This window comes from Cetorhinus maximus, chromosome 14, assembly GCF_964194155.1.
Source record: "Cetorhinus maximus chromosome 14, sCetMax3.hap1.1, whole genome shotgun sequence".
Lineage (NCBI taxonomy): Eukaryota > Metazoa > Chordata > Chondrichthyes > Lamniformes > Cetorhinidae > Cetorhinus > Cetorhinus maximus.
This window is the reverse complement of record NC_135892.1, coordinates 110894906-110913916: the sequence shown is the minus strand read 5'-3', so window position 1 is coordinate 110913916 and position 19011 is coordinate 110894906. Positions and strand designations below refer to the sequence as shown.

The 19011-nt window shown below is 43.2% G+C and overlaps 1 protein-coding gene across 1 annotated transcript in view; it reads right to left on the bottom strand.

The window, feature by feature from the left end:
* aig1 (androgen-induced 1 (H. sapiens)) overlaps positions 1-19011 on the bottom strand; it is a 128012-nt gene that overhangs the window by 13774 nt on the left and 95227 nt on the right. Inside the window, exon 4 of the mRNA XM_078557623.1 lies at positions 15499-15614. Coding sequence (XP_078413749.1) covers positions 15499-15614 — 116 coding nt within the window. The remainder of the gene's footprint in view (positions 1-15498; positions 15615-19011) is intronic.

Genomic DNA, 19011 nt, shown 5'->3' with positions numbered 1-19011 from the left:
CTCTGTGCTGGAACACAGAGGGTATGCATGCCTCACCAGTTTGGAGTGTTATTCTGGAAGGACCGAAAAGACTTCTTCATCGAAACCCATCATATGATTAATGATTAAAGAGCAAAGATCTGGCCTGACACAAAACTTCTTACTAACTTTAGTCCAAAACAAATGTCTTCAATTCATGATGTCCATATACTAAGGATTTATGAGCACAAAATGTAATGCCGGCAGGGCAGAAACATTTGAACAAGTAGATGATTAACTTTCATGCAGAATTTTGTCTCGTTGGTAGGCGGACTGTACAGTACGTTCAGGAGATAGTTGCCAACAAAGGTTTAAACTGTTTCCTCGGCTCCTAAGCTTGACCTCATCCATGCTTTCATGCCCTAGATTGAACTTCACCCATCGAATCCCTCGGGCGATAACCAGACAGAAACACAAGAGAGTAACTGTTTCGTGGCAAAGTTGTCGAGGCAGATGTCTTGCTGAAGTTTTGATGGGAGTGTGAGCAGCAGTTAGCTCTGTGGGATATAAGTTCAGCTTCAATACGTGATTTAAAAAAAAATCATAATCTCTATTTTCTGTTCAGCCTCCCGACACCTTCCCTAAGCCATCACCCCTTCCCTCCAGCAAAAACATCTGGTTGCCTGTTCGGCAACATTTCATAAGTGGAACCAGGTTACACATTGATTTCCTTGACAATTTTCAATGCATTCCTATTATTTTTCATTTTAAGGATATGGGTGCACTGGCAAAGCTGGCATTTATAGCACATCCCTAGCTTGAGAAGGCGATGGTGAGCCACCATCTTCAGCTGCTGAAGTCCATGTGAGATAGGTACACCCACGGTGCTGTTAGACAGGAATTTTGATATAATGCTGAAGGAATTGCTGTGATATATATCTCAGTCAGGGTAGTGTGTGACTTGGAGGGGAAGTTGCTGGTGATAATATTCCCATGTGTCTTCTGCCCTTGTCCTCTCAGGCTAGAGGTTTCTTGTTCAGGGAGCTGCCAAGGAAGCCTTGGTGAGTTGCTGCAGTTTATCTCATAGAGGGTACACACTGCAGCCGTGGTGTGTCGGTGGTGGAGTGAATTTTTAAGGTGGGGCAGTGTATTGATCAAGAGGACTGCTTTATCCTAGATGGTGTTTGGTGTTGAGCTTCTTGAATATTGATATATCTACACCCATCCAGGCAAACGGAGACTGTTCCATCCTTAGTTGTGTCTTGGAGGTCATGGAGAGCACATAAGAACATAAAAAATAGGAGCAGGTGCAGACAAAACAGTACCCTGAGCCTGCTCCACCATTCAATACAATTATGGCTGATCTTTGGCCTTATCTCTACTTTCCTGCCTGCGTTCCATATGCCTTGATTCCCTGAGACGCCAAAAACCCTATCTCAGTCTTGAATATATTCAACGATTGAGCATCCACAATCCTTCAGGGGTAGAGAATCTGAAATATTCACAACCTTTTGAGTGAAGAAATATCTCCGCATCTCAGTCCTAAATGATCAACCTCTTACCATGAGACTGTGCCCCCATGTTCCAGATTCCTCATCCAGGAGACACAACCTCTCAGCATCCACCCTGTCAAGCCCCTTCAGATTCTTGTTTGTTTCAATGAGATCACTTCTCATGCTTCTAAACTCCAGGGAATATAGGCCCGATTTGCTCAGCCTCTCATCATAGACAACCCCCTCTTGCCCAGAACTAACCGAGTGAATCTTCGCTGTACTGCCTCCAATACAAATATGTCCTTCTTAAGTATGGAGACTAAACCTGTTTTCAATATTCCAGGTGTGGTCTCACCAAAGATCTGTACAATTGTAGCAAGACTTCATTATTCTTGTACTTCAATCCCCTTGCAATAAAGGCTAACTTGCCATTTACCTTGTTTATAGTATCTGCCTGCTAACTTTGAGTTCTTTATACGAGTACACCCAAGTCTCTCTGAACATCAACATTTACAAGTTTCACACCTCTTAAAAACTATTTTGCTTTTTTGTCCTTATGACCAAAGTGAATTATCACACACTTGGCCACATTATACTCCATCTGCCATCTTATTGCCCATTCACTTAACCTGTGACCTTAACTTCATCTCTTTGCAACCTCTTTGTGCCCTCCTCATAGCTTACCTTTCCACCTAGTTTTGCACCATAGCATGCTTAGATATGTTGCTTTCTATCTCTTTGTCCAAGTCATTAACATGGAGTGTAAATACCTCAGGCCCCAGCACTGATCCTTGCAGTACTTCACTCACTGCAGCCTGCCAACTTGAAAATGCCCCATTTATCCCTACTCTTTGCTTCCTGTCCATTATCCAATCCTCAACTCCATGAGCCCTTGTTATTAACCTTTGATGTGGCACCTGATTAAATGCCTTTTGGAAATCCGAGAATACTGCATATACTGGTTCCCCTTAATCTACCCCACTAGTTACATCCTCAAAAACTCCAATAAATCTGTCAAACGTGATTTCCCTTTCATAAAACCAGGTTGACATTGTCTGATCATACGATGATTTTTTAAGTGCTTTGGAAATACTTCCTTGATGATAGATTCCGGCATTTTCTCAATGACTGATGTCAGGTAGCACCCAGTTTTTGCTCTCCCTCCTTTGAATAGCGGTGTTACATTTACTTCCAATCTGTTGGGACCATCCTAGAATCTCGGGAATTTTAGAAAATCATAGGCAGAGCATGCACTTTCTCTGCTGCTATCTCTTTTAGAACTCTAGGATGTTGGCCATCAGGTCCTATGGATTTGTTGGATTTTAGTCTTGTAAATTTCTCCCAACTTTTTCCTAAGCAGATGTTAATTACCATATTTTCCCCACTCTTATTAGCCCCTTGGTTACCCTTTATTTCTGGTATGTAGTTTGTGTCTTAGAAGCTTACACAATGACATAAGAACATAAAAAAGAGTAGCAGAAGCAGGCCATGTGGCCCCTTGAGTCCACCATATCATGGCTAACCTTCTACCTCAGCAATTTCCAGCCCAATCCCCAGTTCCCTTGATTCCCTTATTGTGAAAAAGTCTATTGATCTCAGTCTTGAATATATTCAACAACTACAGCTCTCTGGATAAGATCCTAGACCTTGGAGAACCCCTGCAGTGATGTCCTGGGAGGATTCACCTCCAACAACCACAACCCTATGTTCCTTTGTGCCAGGTATGACTCCAACCTGCGACAAGTAGATCGGCGAGGATGAAGTCAAGTATGTTTTTCCTTCTTGTTGGTTACCTCACCACCTGCTGCAGACCCAGTCTGGCAGCAATGTCCTTTGGGACTCAGCCAGCTTGGTCAGTAGTGGTGCTACCAAGGCACTCTTGGTCTTGGACATTGAAGTCCCCTACCCAGAGTACATTCTGTATCCTTACCACCCTCAGTGTTTCCTCCAAGTGGTGTTCAACATGGAGGAATACTGATTCATTAGAAGAGGGAGGGGGAGGCACTAGGTGGTAGCCAGTAGGAAGTTTCCTTGCCCATGATTGACCTGATGCCATAAGATTTCATGAGATCCAGAGTCAATGTTGAGGACTCTCAGGCCAACTCCCTCCCAATTGTATACCACTTCTGGTGGGTCTGCCCTGTCTGTGGGACAGGACGTATGCGGAGATGGTGATGGTGGTGTCTGGGACATTGTCTGTAAGTTATGATTCCATGAGTATGACTAAGTCAGGCTGTTACTTGACTAGTCTGTGGGACAGCCCTCCCAATTTTGGCACAAGTCCCAGATGTTAGTAAGGAGGACTTTACACGGTCCACAGGGCTGGGTGTGCCATTGTTGTTTCTGGTGCCAGATGGTCTGTCCAGTTTCATTCCTTTTAGATTTTGTAGTGGTTTTGATAAACTCAGTGATTTGCTAGGCCATTTCAAAGGGCATTTAAGAGTCACCACTTTACTGTGGGTCTGGAGTCATGTGTAGGCCAGGCCAGGTAAGGTTGGCAGATTTCTTTCCCTAAAGGACATTAATGAACCAGATGGATTGTGACAACAATCGACGACACTCACTATTACTGAGATTAGCTTTTAATTCCACATTTATTAATTGAATTTAAATTCCACCAGAGCATTAGCCTGGGCCTCTGGATTGCTCATCCAGTCCAGCTATTGCACTGTTAATCATTGCCCATAGTAACAGTAATGTTTTAGGTAGGAGATGAACTATTATGTATTGCTGTTATTTACTGTGTGAAAATTGTTCTAAAGATAGGGAGGAAACAATATGAAGCCAGATTCATGTGCCTCATGTCGAGTGAGTTAGTTCACCCAACTCACTTGTAGTTTATTTTCTGTGAACCACCAAATCTCAGGTTCCAATGGTGATGAGGTTGGTAAATGCAATTCTTAGTGTGGTAGATCCGGGTTAAATCCTTGGCTTATATTTCACCTCTCTCCTAACTATACTTCAGTTCTGTTGAAGGGTCATGTTGGACTCGAAACGTCAACTCTTTTCTTCTCCACCGATGCTGCCAGACCTGCTGAGTTTTTCCAGGTAATTCTGTTTTTGTTTTAAATCCTTGGTTTGTGTAACATCAGCTAATCTCAGCAGAGATAATGTCAGGGATGACACAATTGACTTCATTGATCCCTAATTGGGAAGGACAAAAAAAATGCTGTGATTCCTGATTCTATCAGCTGTTCACCTTTCAGAAAAGGCATGGACCTTCAGTTTAGCTGTGATACCCTTCCCCCATGAGATAAATTGCCTACTGCTATACCTCCTCACTACAGCATTCAGAGAACCATATCCCAGCACCGGTCAGTGTTTTCAGCAGAGGTTGGCGGAAATAATTAAGAAACCACTAAATTTGTTCTTTATTCTGCACACTGTGTAGTGGTAAATAGATGGTGATGGTAGGGTAGTGGTTAGGCTTCAGGGCTTGTAATCCAGTGACCATTAATGCAAATCCCACCATGGCAGTTTGAGGATTTTAATTCAGCTTTTAAAAAATGGAAATAAAGAACAGGGGTTGGATTTTACCAGCCACCATCACCCCACTCCATGTTGGGGTGCCCTCAAAGGCCAGGAGCGTTTTCTTATGTACAGTGGCCAGGGTTAGACAGGCAGGCCCCGGTGAAAAGATAGACAAAGCTTCCAGTGGCAGCACTGGAGCGATGGGGATGGCCATTACCATCGGGGAGGGTGCTCCATGGGCTATGGAATGGCCATTAGGGAAGAATCACTCCCACCCCTCCTCCCCGGGAACCCGCTGGCAGTCCCCACACAAGGCCAGTAAAATGTCAGAGGGGGCGAGGAGTGGCCATTAATTGTGCACTTAATTGGTTTAATTGCCATTTCCACTCCCTCCATTGTAAACATTGGATGATGGCTGGAAGTAACCCAGCTCCCCCCCCTGGCGCCCCCACCGCCCCCCCCACCCCCCTCCCACCCACTGCCATTTTACAAGGCTTCCACTTCCTAGCCCATCTCCAGAGGAGCTTTGAGTCCATAGTCATGAGGCCTTTCAAGAAAATTGGAGGACCGCTTAGCCAAAAGCTAATGGAAGGATCCTCATGAAACTTGTACCTCGAGGAATAGCTGGAATACTGAGAATTAAAGTAAATTCCGGAGGGCTGTGGCATACCTTTGAATTGATCCCAGGAAAAGTGAATGAACTTTCAAGATTCCATAGACAAGGGAACTCTTGGTGGGGGAGCAAAAAGTAGAACTGAGCTCATAGCATAAGTCTTGACAAGCTATAATGTTAAGCTAGTGGCGCTCACTTTGTTTAGTTTCTCTTTCTATATGTGACAATGTTTGCTTTTGTAAACAAAAATGAAATCTTGTGGCGTAGTTCTGCTGGTGAGTTGCTGAGTGTTTGGATTTCTTCTCTAAACGTGAACAGGATTGTAACACTATATACATATAAATTACAGATTTAACAAGCACTCTGAAAAGCCTGGAATGAGAAAGGTCAGTTTGGCTCATCGGTCCCATTCCATCCACAGGTCTGTATGATCAATCAGACCCTTCTTACCAAAGCCATTTAATGTCCCACGATAAACTCCTGCCATGTCCATTGCTTTCCTCACCCTCCAAAGCTAAAACAAACAAAACTGCAAAAACACTTATCTAACTTTACATCCTGCATTATTATTTTTTTGCCGTCAGCAGCATGATGTTTCCAAGTTTCCAGATGCATAGGAGCTTTCGTATCCCTCCCAGCCTGTTGGTTACTTCCTTGCACTCAATCTTTCAGTCTCAGGCCCAATGTTAACCGGGTAATCACTGATTTATTTTATTGATCAGTCGCTTTAACTGGGGGTTTCACCAGGTTGGAACTTAATCCACACAATACTTTGTGGATAAATTCAAACCTTCCTTGAGGTCCGTCCATTTTATGCTGTAATCAGCCGCTTCTTTCAGATGAGATGTTAGTGAGTCCTGTCCCCTCAGGTGGATGTTAGAGATCCCATCGCGTTACATCAGAGAAGAACAGGGGCGTTCTCCCAGGTGTTCTGACCAATAGCCGTCCATCAACCAACATCACAAAAACAGGAGATCTGTAGTCATCACATGTTGTTTGTGGGGGATTTGCTGATTGGCTGCTGCATTTCCTATATTACAACAGTGACTACACTTCAAACAAGTAATTCATTGGCTGTGAAAGACTTTGGCTCCTGAAAGGTGCCTTATAAAGTTTTCCTTCTTCTCTGTCCTCCTAGTCCGTTAGAATTATCTATTTGTATTAATGTTGTTCTCCCTTCTAAGTGGTACAAAAACTGTAATCATTTGACCAACAGAACAGGCCCTCTGGACATTCATCTCATTTCTGTTTGTGGGATCTTGCTATGTGCACCACATATTCAGATCACACACATACCAAGACAGTAGGGAGGCAATCTGCTGCTTTTTGATAATACTGCACTTGATCCTAGTGCTAAGTGCAGCACTGATGTCTTCAACTATGTTTTTTATTACAAAAAATAAACTCCTTTATTGGTTTAAGTGATCTTTCCCATGCTTTCAAATCCCTCTATGGCCTCACCCCTCCCTATTTCTGTAAACTCCTCCAACCTTATAACCCTCCAAGATCTCTGCACTCCTCAAATTCTGGTCTCTTGCACGTCCTTCATTTTAATCACTGTACCATTGGCAGGCAGGCTGAGGAGGTTAGAGGATGCGAAGGCTGGGTCACAGTGTTTAATTAAGCAGCACTGTGAGAATGCTCTAGGCACCCAGTCACTGCAGAAACTGTGTTTGATGGGGAAGGTTACAACACAAGCCCATAGCCAGCATGTTGCTGTGGTCACTGAATTCCTGCATCTTAAGAGGCCATTTCATTCAGGCAGCCCAGCTAAGAATATCTCATCCCAGGGTGGAATTTTCAAAGTACCAATTTTAAACTGAAGCAATGCAAACGATCATTGCACAGTTTTTAAAACAAAGAACATGAGAGAACATTAGACAGGAGAACTTGCATTCATATAGCGCTTTCAACTGCTGAGGCAATTCCCTCCCTAAACATCTCCCCCTCTCTACTTCCCTTTCCTCCTTAGAGGTGTAACTTAACACCTACCCCTTTGGTCATCTGCCCTAACATCTCCTTATGTGGCTTGGTGTCAGTTTTTGATGAAGCTCCTGTGAAGCACCTTGTGATGTTTTCCTATGTTAAAAGCGCTATATAAATACAAGTCGCTTTGCTTTTTTAACTGAAAAATGGAGCTCACTACCATCAGATTTTGCTAAAACAGTTTTACTCCAGATAAAGACTTCCACAAACTTCAGATAAAGACTTCAGTGGCCGCTATTACTTCAACTCAATAAATATGACCCCTCTGTATTCTGTCCTACAGAATCTCCTCTCCCCATGCTCCCATATCTTTCAGAGCCTTTTTTGCGCACTGTGCACTGTACCCTCTCCGAAAGTCAGCACCCGCCTCCCCAACCCCCAGACCACACATCAGAGGAGCTTTCAACACAATAACTGAGAGATGCTTCTCCGATTAGCCAGGCATGTCAACAGATGTCTTTTGTAGAGATAGCTTGAAGGTGAAGTCAGAGCTGTAAGGACAGCCAGGTTTATGAAGGGAGTTCTAGAGAGAAGAACTAAGACGGCTGAAGGTTCTGCCGATATTTCATAACGTGAAGGGATAGGGAAATGTACAAATGGTTAGAGTCCTGGAAATGGAGCATTCACTGGAGATTGCAGAGATAAGATCATAAGGTCATAGGAGCAGCAGTAAGCCACTTGGCCCATCGAGCCCTCCATTTAATAAAATCATAATTGATCTTCTACCACGACTCCACTTTCCTGTCCTATCCCCACATCCCTGGATTTGTTTAGTGTCCAAAAATCCATTGATCTCAGTTTTGAATATACTCATCAACTGAGAATCCATTACTCTCGGGTACAGAATTTCAAAGATTCACAATCCTAGAGTAACAAAGGAGGGACTTGTAGACAAGGGTAAAGGCTTGGAAGAGAGTCAGACAGTGCAAATCCTGTGGAAGTGGAAACCTTGATTACATTACAACAATGGCTGTCCTTCAAAAGTTGCTTCATTTTGTGTAAAGCATGTTAGAACTGCCTCAGGTTGTGAAAAGCACTGTATAAATGCAAGTTTTGATGAGTTGAATAACTTCCTCCTGTTTAATGTTTCCTCATCTTCTTGTGTTTTAGAAACTGTGCAATGATCATTTGCATTGCTTCAGTTGAAAATTGGTACTTTGCAAATTCCACCCTGGGATGAGATATTCTTGGCTGGGCTGCCTAAATGAAATGGCCTCTTAAGATGCAGGAATTCAGTGACCACAGCAACACGCTGGCTATGGGTTTGTGTTGTAACCTGCCCCATCAAACACAGTTTCTGCAGTGACTGTTCTGGATGCCTAGGGCATTCTCACAGTGCTGCTTAATTAAACACTGTGACCCTTAGCATCCTGTAAGACGTGCAGTGAAAATCCGATCAGAGCCTTTCAGAAGCTTGGGAGTTTGTTCCTCTCTTTAAATCACTGCAGGCTCTATGCTTCCACTCAAGGTTTGCTATCATGTCTAACACCTGGTCCCCTGCCGATGGTGTGGGTCAGGTCAAATGTCAGAAGGCAGAGGAGAGAAAATGGGATTGAACGTTCGAATTACAGTGGCAAAACAACAATTCTATATCTTGGGAAAACAATGGTTCTGATATTACAGTGTTGTAACATACTTGTTCCTTTGAAATTCTGCAATGGCAATTGAGAAAAATTTGTTAGGGTTTCCCACTCCTTGTTGATGCAAAGAAAGGACTTGCATTTTTATGGCCCCTTTCACATCATTAGGCTGCCCCAAAATGCTTTACAATGAAATGCAAGATGAGGTTGCATTTGAAATGCAGTGGCCACTATGTAGGAAAAACACATTAGCCACTTTGTGTACAGAAGATCCCATAAACAGCAAATGAGCTGAATGGCCAGTTAATTTATTTTGATGGTGTTGTTCATGTGAGGAACATTGGCCAGGATACCAGGGGCAACACCTTGATCTTCTTTGAAGAGTGCTGTGAGATCATTTGCAAATGTACCTGCAGGCTAGATTACGAGGTCACGGGGTGAAGGTAGGATCAAGTTGAGCTGTGGTGCTCTCCATGTTGGGATAAGCTGTCAATTGCCTCAGTATTAGGGTGAGGGTGTCTGATAGCAGCTGATGAACCTAGCAAGGCCACAGGGACCTATAGCGGCTTACATTTAAATAAAAGAATGAAGATTCCTTCATCAAAATAGGCCAGATTGACACCTCTGGACCTAATCTGCATGTTTAAGATAGGACCCCACTTCCTCCGTGTTGGTGACCCTCTCACCTCCTCAAAAGAGTGGGGTTACAACAGGAAGGAAGTACAACCAAATGGGATTAGCAATTACCGTTATTCTAACAGCCCCTTCCTTGCCTCCATCATGGCCCATTGGGGGTAGTTAAAATCGGGGCAACTGCTGAAGCGTTGGCGGGTGCTCGTGACGTTGTACCCCAACATGGGTCCATGTTTCCAAGATAGGGAAAAGCAACAATGAAAAAGGCATGTTTGCATTTTCTCTGCTCTCTCTGCACCAAAAGCTGGGCTGACTCATCTTTAGTTGCTACACCTTGATTACAACCTGCGGAGTTAATCATTGTTCAAAATGTCTAAAATAATCCACTGCCTATCAGGCTTTAACAGAGTCTTTGTCTGCGCTACTTCAGTACTTTAGCGTGGGATGTGTGCTGAGATGGCAGTGCTCCATTTAGGTCTATTGTTTATGTCACTCATTCCTCAGTATCTCCTAATTTGATTGTGTTATTAAAGAGGAGTTATTTAGAATGTTAGTGCATTGCTTTTATTAAACATAGAAACATAGAATATAGGAGCATGGGTAGGTCATTTGGCCCTTCGAGCCTGCGCCGCCATTGGATATGATCATGGCTCATCCTCTATCTCAACGTTATACTCCCGCACTCTCTCCGTACCCCTTGATGCTCTTAGAATCCAGAAATCTATCTATTTCCTTCTTAAATATATTCAGTGACTTGGCTGCCATAGCCTTCTGTGGTAGAGAATTCCACAGGTTCACCACCCTCTGAGTGAAGAAGTTTCTCCTCATCTCAGTCCTTAATGGCTTATCCCGTATCCTGAGACTTTGACCCCTTGTTCTAGACACCCCTAGCCAGAGGAAATGTCATCCCTGCATCCGGCCTGTCCATCCTTGTCAGAATTTTGTATGTTTCAATGAGATACCCTTTCATTCTTCTAAACTTCAGTAAATACAGGCCTAGTTAGCCCAATCTCTCCTCATACGACAATCCTCCCATCCCAGGAATCAATCTGGTGAACCTTCGCTGCACTCTCTCTGTGGCAAGTATATCCTTTCTTAGGTAAGGAGACTAAAACTGCACACAATACTCCAGGTGTGGTCCCACCAAGGCCCTGTAAAGCTGTAGTAAGACATCCCTACTCCTATACTCAAATCTTCTTGCAATGAAGGCCAACATATCATTTGCCTTCTTAACTGCTTGCTGCACCTGCATGCTTGCTTTCAGTGACTGGTGTACAAGGACACCCAAGTCCCTTTGTACATCAACATTTCCCAATCTATCACCATTTAAATAATACTCTGCCATTCTGTTTTTCCTACCAAAGTGGTTAGCTTCACACTTATCCACATCATACTGCGTCTGTCATGTATTTGTACACTCACTCAACTGGTCTAAATCACCTTGAAGCATCTTAACATCCTCCACATCACTCACATTCCCACCAAGTTTCATGTCATCAGCAAACTTGGAAATATTACATTTGGTTCCCTCATCCAAATCATTGATAAATATTGTGAATAGCTGGGGCCCAAAACACTGATCCCTCCTGTACCCCACTAGTCATTACCTGCCACTCTGAAAAAGACCCATTTATTCCTACACTCCGTTCCCTGTCTGTTAACCAATTCTCAATCCAGCCCCAATCCCATGTGCTTTCATTTTACACACTAACCTCTTATGTGGGATTTCAACAAAAACTTTCTGGAAATCCAAATACACCACATCCACTGGTTCTCCTGTATCAATTCTAGTTACGTCCTCAACAAACTCCAGTTGATTTGTCAAACTTGACTTCCCTTTCATAAATCCATGTTGACTTTGTCTAATCCTGTTGATACTTTCTAAGTGTCCTGATATCACATCCTTTATAACAGACTCTAGTATTTTCCCTACTACTGATGTTAGGCTAACCAGTCTGTAATTTGTTGTTTTCCTCCTCTTTTTTTAAATAATGGGGTTCCATTTGCCACCCTCCGATCTGCTGGGACTGTTCCAGAATCTAAAAAATTTTGGAAGATGACAACCAACACGTCCACTATTTCCACGGCCACCTCCTTAGTACCCTGCGATGTAGATTATCAGGCCCTGGGGATTTATCAGCTTTCAGTCTCATTCATTTCTCCAGCACTATTCTTTTAGTAAATACTACTTTCTTTCAATTGCTCCTTCTCACCAGACCCTTGGTTCCCTAGTATTTCTGGGAAGTTATTTGTGTTTTCCCCTGTGAAGACAGACAACAGAGTTGTTTAATTGCTCTGCCCTAGCCTTGTTCTCTATTATAAATTCTCCCGTTTTGGACTGTAAGAGACCTACATTTGTCTTCACTGGCCTTTTTCTTCTTACATACTTATAGAAGCTTTTACAGTCCGCTCGTATGATCCTTGCAAGTTTACTCTCATATTCTATTTTCCACCTAATAATCAATCTCTTGGCCCTCCTTTGCTGAATTCTAAATTGCTCCTAATCCTCAGGCTTGTTACTTTTTCCAGCAACTTTATATGACTCCTCTTTGGATCTAATACTATCCATAATTTCTTTTGTTAGTCATGGTTGGGCTGCTTTTCCTGTGGTTTTTTTTGCGCCAGAAAGGAATATATACCTGTTGCAATGCATACATTCGTTCCTTTAATATTAGCCATTGTCTATCCACCGTCATGTCTTTTAATGAAGTTCCCCAATCTATCTTAGCCAACTTACGCCTCATAACTTCGTAGTTTCCCTAGTTTCAGATCGGACCACTTCACTTTCCATCCTAATGAAGAATTCTATCAAGTTATGCTCACTGTTCCCTAAAGGACCCCGCACAATAAGATTATTAATTAAACCCTTCTCATTGCACAATACCAAATCTAGGATAGCCTGTTCCCTAGTTGGTTCCTTGACACACTGGTCTAAAAAACCACCTCATACACACTCCAGGAATTCAACCACCACAGTATTATTACTAATTTGGTTTGCCCAGTCTATATGTAGATTAAACTTGCCCATGATTACTGTAGCACCCTTGTTACATGCATCTCTAATTTCCTGTTTAATTCCGTCCCCTACCTTATCACTACTGTTTGGAGGCATTCAGACAACTCCCACTAATGTTTTCCACCCTTGTTGCTTCTTAGCTCCACCTGGACTGATTCTACATCTAGATTTTCTGAGCCAATATCCTCTCTCACTATCACACTGATTTCATCCTTAACTAACAACACCACCCCACCTCCTTCTCCTTTTTGCCTGTCCATCCTAAATATTAAGTGAGTACCCTTGGATATTCAGTTCCCAGCCTTGGTCACCCTGCAGCCATGTCTCTGTGATCGCAATCATATCGTATCCATTTACATCTATTTGCGCTGTTAATTTGTCTACCTTATTGTGAATGCTCCGTGCATTCAGACACAGTGCCTTTAGACTTGTCTTTTTAACATTTATACACATTTTTTTGAACTGTGGCCCTATTTGCTGCCAGCCCTTGTTTCCTCTGCCTTCCACTTTTGCTCTCTGCTTTTCTGGCTTTCATTCCTATCTTTGTTTCTCTCTCTTGTGTCTCCCCACTCAGGTTCCCATCCCTCTGCCAATCTAATTTAAACCCTCCCCCAGAGTACTAGCGAATACCCCTGCGAGGATATTGGTCCCGGTCCTGCTGGGGTGCAACCCATCCAGCTTGCACAGGTCCCACCTTCCCCAGAATTGGTCCCAATGCCTCAGGAATCTAAATCCCCATCTCCTACACCATCTCTCCAGCCACGCATTCATCTGGTCTGTTCTGTTCCTGATCTGGCTAGCACATGGCACTGGGAGTAATCCTGAGGAAGAGGGTCCTGGAAGAACCAGGTGGCTGCTCAGAAGTTGCTTTTGTGACCCTCCACCTTTGGTCATGGAACCTACCTTTAAGTTCCTTCACCCTTGGGTGCAGTCAGAACAAATTCGTGACCCAATGCCACCAGCACTTGCCAATAGTGGACAATAGTTTCTACCTTCAGAAGCAGGGAGCAAAACTAACTTGTGAAAAAGAAAATTGTACTCTTCTTGCACCTTTCATGAGCTCACCATGTCCCGAAGCACTTTACAGCCAATGAAGTACTTTGGAGTGGAGTCATCATTATAACACAGGAAATGTGGCAGCCAATTTCTGCACTGCAAGATCCCATAAAGATGACAATGACCACCAGAGTATCATCCCAGATTTTGGTGCTGAAGTCTCTGGAGTGGGACTTGAATCACAGCCCTCTGACTCAGGTGACAGAAGTGCTGCTAACTGAGCCACAGTAAATACTGAGTTATAGCTGCTGGCTGTGAGGTGTGTCTCCACCCTTCCAGAGGTAAAAAGCTCTCTAAAAAGGCAACAAATTTTAAACAGTCTGTAGAAACAGGCAAGGTCACTTAGTTCATGTTGTCATCCCTAAGTTAAGATGGCGTCTTCTGTACCCCCTTATCTATCCAATTGTTTAAGAAGGACCAGGATATGACCCTCAGCAAGATGCTGACCTCGAGCGGAGTGACGCAAAAGGCGGGTGGTAACCACCCCGACGTTTTGAGCATCTGTCCTGTATCCATTGGTCAGAATAGTTAGATAGATGGGTGAGGTAAGGTAAGTGGGTAAGCTAGGTAAGCAACCAGCCCCTCGAAAAGGGTATATAGATTGGTGTCATACTGGTGAGGGGTCGAGGGGCTGCTGAGGGACTGGTGAGGTGGCAGTGCTCATTGAGCAGCTGCCTTCTTCAGATGGAAGATGGACCAGAGGAGGAGGAGGAAGATTGAGGGAAGAGTTTCCTAACACTTCGATGAGGGAGCACAATACTGTTATCACAAGCTGTTACGGGTCATATACTTTTTTTTCTGTCTAATTAGTTAATGTATCATATCTAAACTGTTGTTTCTTAATCAACATAATAAACCATCTTAAAGTTACTTATGACTAGTTGACTGCCTACATAGGTATCTGTGGTCCTGAATTCAAAAATCTCACAGCAGTATAATGTAAGTATAAGTAGGGTATAAGATGCTCTCAGTCGCTTTGTTTTAGGAGCAGCACCTGGGGTGTAGGTCACCCACTCTCTTGGCGCCTGCTGGGTTGTCAACTCTGGTTGGACTTATTACAAGATGTTTCATCACATTATCTCCTACCTCCATCTGCCCCTACCCCATGTTCCCATCATTGACTGTCCATTCTCATAATGCCCTAGTCCCCCCATGCACATTGAAAAGCGAACAGTCCCTTCACTATCCAACTGGACAATTCTTGACTCAGTCAAAACAGTCTTTTCCCTTACCATCAATCTCCAATACCTCATAATCCTACTAAACAAGACTGTTCAAAAAAAAAAGGAAATGAAACCAATTCGTTTCAATGCCTCCCTGTGATTTTTCTCCCAGGTTGCTTGGAGCAATGTCCTAGAGATTAATCATTAATTCCTGGAGGCTTTCATGGCAATCCTGAAGGGTTGACAAAGCTCCAGTAGCCCATGCATGGACTGAACAGGAGCGGGAGAATAAAAAAAACAGGGTAGGAAAATTGGAAGGCTAAAAATATAAGCAATGACAGTCGCTTCTTGATTTCTGCAGTGGATCACTAGAACTTCCTTAAGGCTGAAGATGTAACTGTAATTGAAGTTTTCAGCTCAACTAAGACACAAATGTGAACTGGTAATGATTGCCTTCATTGCATCCAAATATAGCAGTGCATGACTCAATGGTGGTGTGAAAGCAGTGCTGTTAAGTAGAGCTACTTACCATAAAATATACCCAGTAGAAAAGATGCTAACTGCAGCCTGGCCTGACTTCCTGTTGGGATAATGATAATGTGTTGTTCTCATTTCAATTAGAATGAAGGGGAGGACTGTGCTGTGCTAGGGGGAAAAAAAGAGAACAAAATGAAGAAGGAAACATTCTAAAACCAAAAACAAAAAAAAATAATATATATATATATGCATTAGCAATTCAGATCGACCACCCTAAACAATTGAAGAAAACACTCATAATGAGGTGATTCTGGTCAAATGTTTTACAAACCCTCTAGAGTACAAAACACAGATGACGGTGTAGTGGTGATGTCACTAGACTAGTAATCCAGATGCGCAGGCTAATGCTGTTGGAATCTGGATTCAAATCTAACCAAGGCAGCTGGTGGAATTTAAAATTCAATTAATAAATTTGAAAGCTAGTCTAAATAATGGTGCCTTGGATGTATCATTGGCTATTGGGGAAGAACCCACCTGGTTCACAAATATCATTTGGAGTGGGGGATGGAATCTGCTTTCCTTCTCTGGCACTTGTGTAACACCAGATCCACAACAATATGGTTGACTCTCAACTCCCCTCTAAAATGGCCTAACAAGCCACTCAGTTGTACCAAACTGCTATAGATACCAGGTGGACTCTAGTGGTTCCAGAAGACAGCTCACCACCTCCCCAAGAGCATTTTGGAATGGTCAGCAAATACAGACTTTTCCAGTGATGTCCACATCAAAAGCACCAGCTCACAATAGAGTAATATAATTCCCCATCTCTGCCTTCCCTCTTTTGGCAGTCTGGATTCTGAGGATGATTTGTGCAATCAAATTTGAATGCTTGTGGAATCTGATATAAATTTATATAAACATATAAAAAGATAAATTAAATTATAAATTTAGCCAGTTAATGCAGGAAGGCAAATTTGACAGGTGTGGCAGCAAACAAACCAGAAAATGAAGGTCAAATTTCTGAGCCTTGTCAAAAGAACTAGCAAGTTTATTGTTGTTTACTGTCATGCCAAACCATTTTCGACAGGCAGTAATTACACGACCAGCACAACTCACGTAGCATTTCCCCATTAACCGCCCACTGCACAATAACAGGCAATTAAACCACCTTGAGCTTGTATAGTGAAATCAAAAGTAGAAACTGCAAACGCTAGGAATCTGAAATAAAAACAGAAAGTGTTGGAAATGCACAGCAGGTCAGCCAGACTCTATAAAGAGAAGCGACAGATATCACTGCCTTCGGAACAGTTTTTTACATTCATTCTTGGGATGTGGGCATCACTGGCAAGGACAGCATTTGTCACCCATCTCTAGTTGCCCTTGAGAAGGTGGTGCTGAGCCACCTTCTTGAGCTTCTGCAGTCCATGTGGTGTAGGTGCACCCACAGTGCTGTTAGGGAGGGAGTTCCAGGATTTTGACCCAGTGACAGTGAAGGAACGGCGATATATTTCCAAGTCAGGTTGGTGTATGGTTTGGAGGGGAACTTGCAGGTGGTGGTGTTCCCATGCATCTACTGCCCTTGTCCTTCTAGGTGGTAGAGATTGCCGGTTTGGAATGTGCCTTGGTGAGTTGCTGCAATGCACCTTGTAGATGGTGCACACTGCTGCCACTGTGTGTCAGTGCACACTGCTGCCTCTGTGCGTTGGTGTGGAGGGAATGAATATGTAAGGTGGTGATGGATTTCTGACCAAGTGGGCTGCTTTGTCCTGGTTGGCATCTAGCTTCTTGAGTACAGTTGGAGCTGCACTCATCCAGGCAAGGGAAAAGTGTCCTATCAGCTTCTGACTTGTGCCTTGTAGATGATGAACAGGCTTTAGGGAGTCAAAAGGTGAACAGCCATAGAATTCCTGGCCTCTGACCTACTCTTGTAGCCCTGGTATTTACATGGCTGGTCCAGTTCAGTTCCTGATCAATGGTAATGCCTAGAATATGCTTTCCACCATCATAACATATCTTTTATCTTCACAGATACTGACTGACCTGATATGCATTTTCTGGCGTAAGTAGAATATGTATCACAAAAGTTGCAATATAAGTCGGGCATCAAAGGTCAAACAATAGATCACTAATTGCCACTATGGTTCTGCTGACCTCCAATCTCAACATTAGACAATCTCTATGTGAATTTTTCCATTCTTCCACCAAGAAGGAGGAGATCATGGAACCACCAGCAAATTTCCATCTTCGTACCTTTTGGAAGAGTGCAACAGGGGAGACCACAGGGGCATAGCTTAAACGTTAAAGACCAGCTTTTCAGGAATGAAGATAGGAAACACTTGTACACACTAAGAGTGACAGAAGTTTGAAACTCTCTTCTGCAAACAGCACTTGAAGCTGGTTTTGTTGTTAATTTGAAATCTAAGATGAAGAGCTTTCTGTTAACCAAAAGAATTAGGGGTACGAACATATGAAAAAGAAGCAGAAGTAGGCCATTCAGCCCCTCGAGCCTATCCTCCATTCAATAAGATCATCACTGATCTGTTTGTGTTTCGAGTTCTACATTCCCATTTACCCCTGACAACCCTTGATGCCTTTGCCTAGCAAGAATCTATCGACTTCTGCCTTAAAAATATTCAGTGACTCCACTTCCACTGCTTTCTGCGGCAAAGAATTCGAAGGTCGCACAGCCCTCTGAGACAAAAAAAAAATCTCCTCATTTCTGTCCTAAAAGGGTAACCCCTAATTTTAAAACAGTGCCCCTCAGTTCTGGACTCACCCACAAGAGGAAACATCCTTTCCATACCCACCTTGTCAAGACCATTCAGGGTCTTATGTACTAAAATCAAGTCACACCTCTAAACTCCAGTGGAAACAAGCCCAGCCTGTCCAACCAATCCTCACAAGACAAGCTGCTCATTCCAGGTATCAATCTAGTAAACCTCCTCTGAACCGCCTCCAACACATTTACATCCTTCCTTAAATAAGGAGACCAAAACTGCGCACAGTATTTGAGATGCAGTCTCACCAATGCCCTGTATAACTGAAGCATAACATCCTTACTTTTATGTTCAATTCCTCTCGTAATACAGGATAGCATTCCATTAGCATTCTTGATTACAAGCTGTACCTGCATACTAACTTTTTGTGACTCATGCATGAGAACACTTAGATGTATTCTCTCGCTGTTAATGTATGGGGAAAAAGCAGGTCTATGGAGTTAGGTCACAGAGCAGGCATGATCTCTCCTAATGGCCAAACATGTTCAAGGGGCTAAATGGCCTCAGCCTGATCCTATTTCTTATGTTCTTATGGATCATACAATAGAATCATAGAATGGGTACAGTATGGGAGGAGGCCATTCAGCCCATCGAGTCCATGTCAGCTCTCTGCAAATGCAATTGAACTAGTCCCACTCCCTATTCTTGCCCCATAGCCCTGATTCTTTTTCAGGTGCTTATCCAATCCTGTTTTGAAAGCCATGATTGAATCTGCCTCCACCACACTCTCAGGCAGTGCATTCCAGATCCTAAACACTCGATTGACCCTGTCTTCACCACACTCTCAG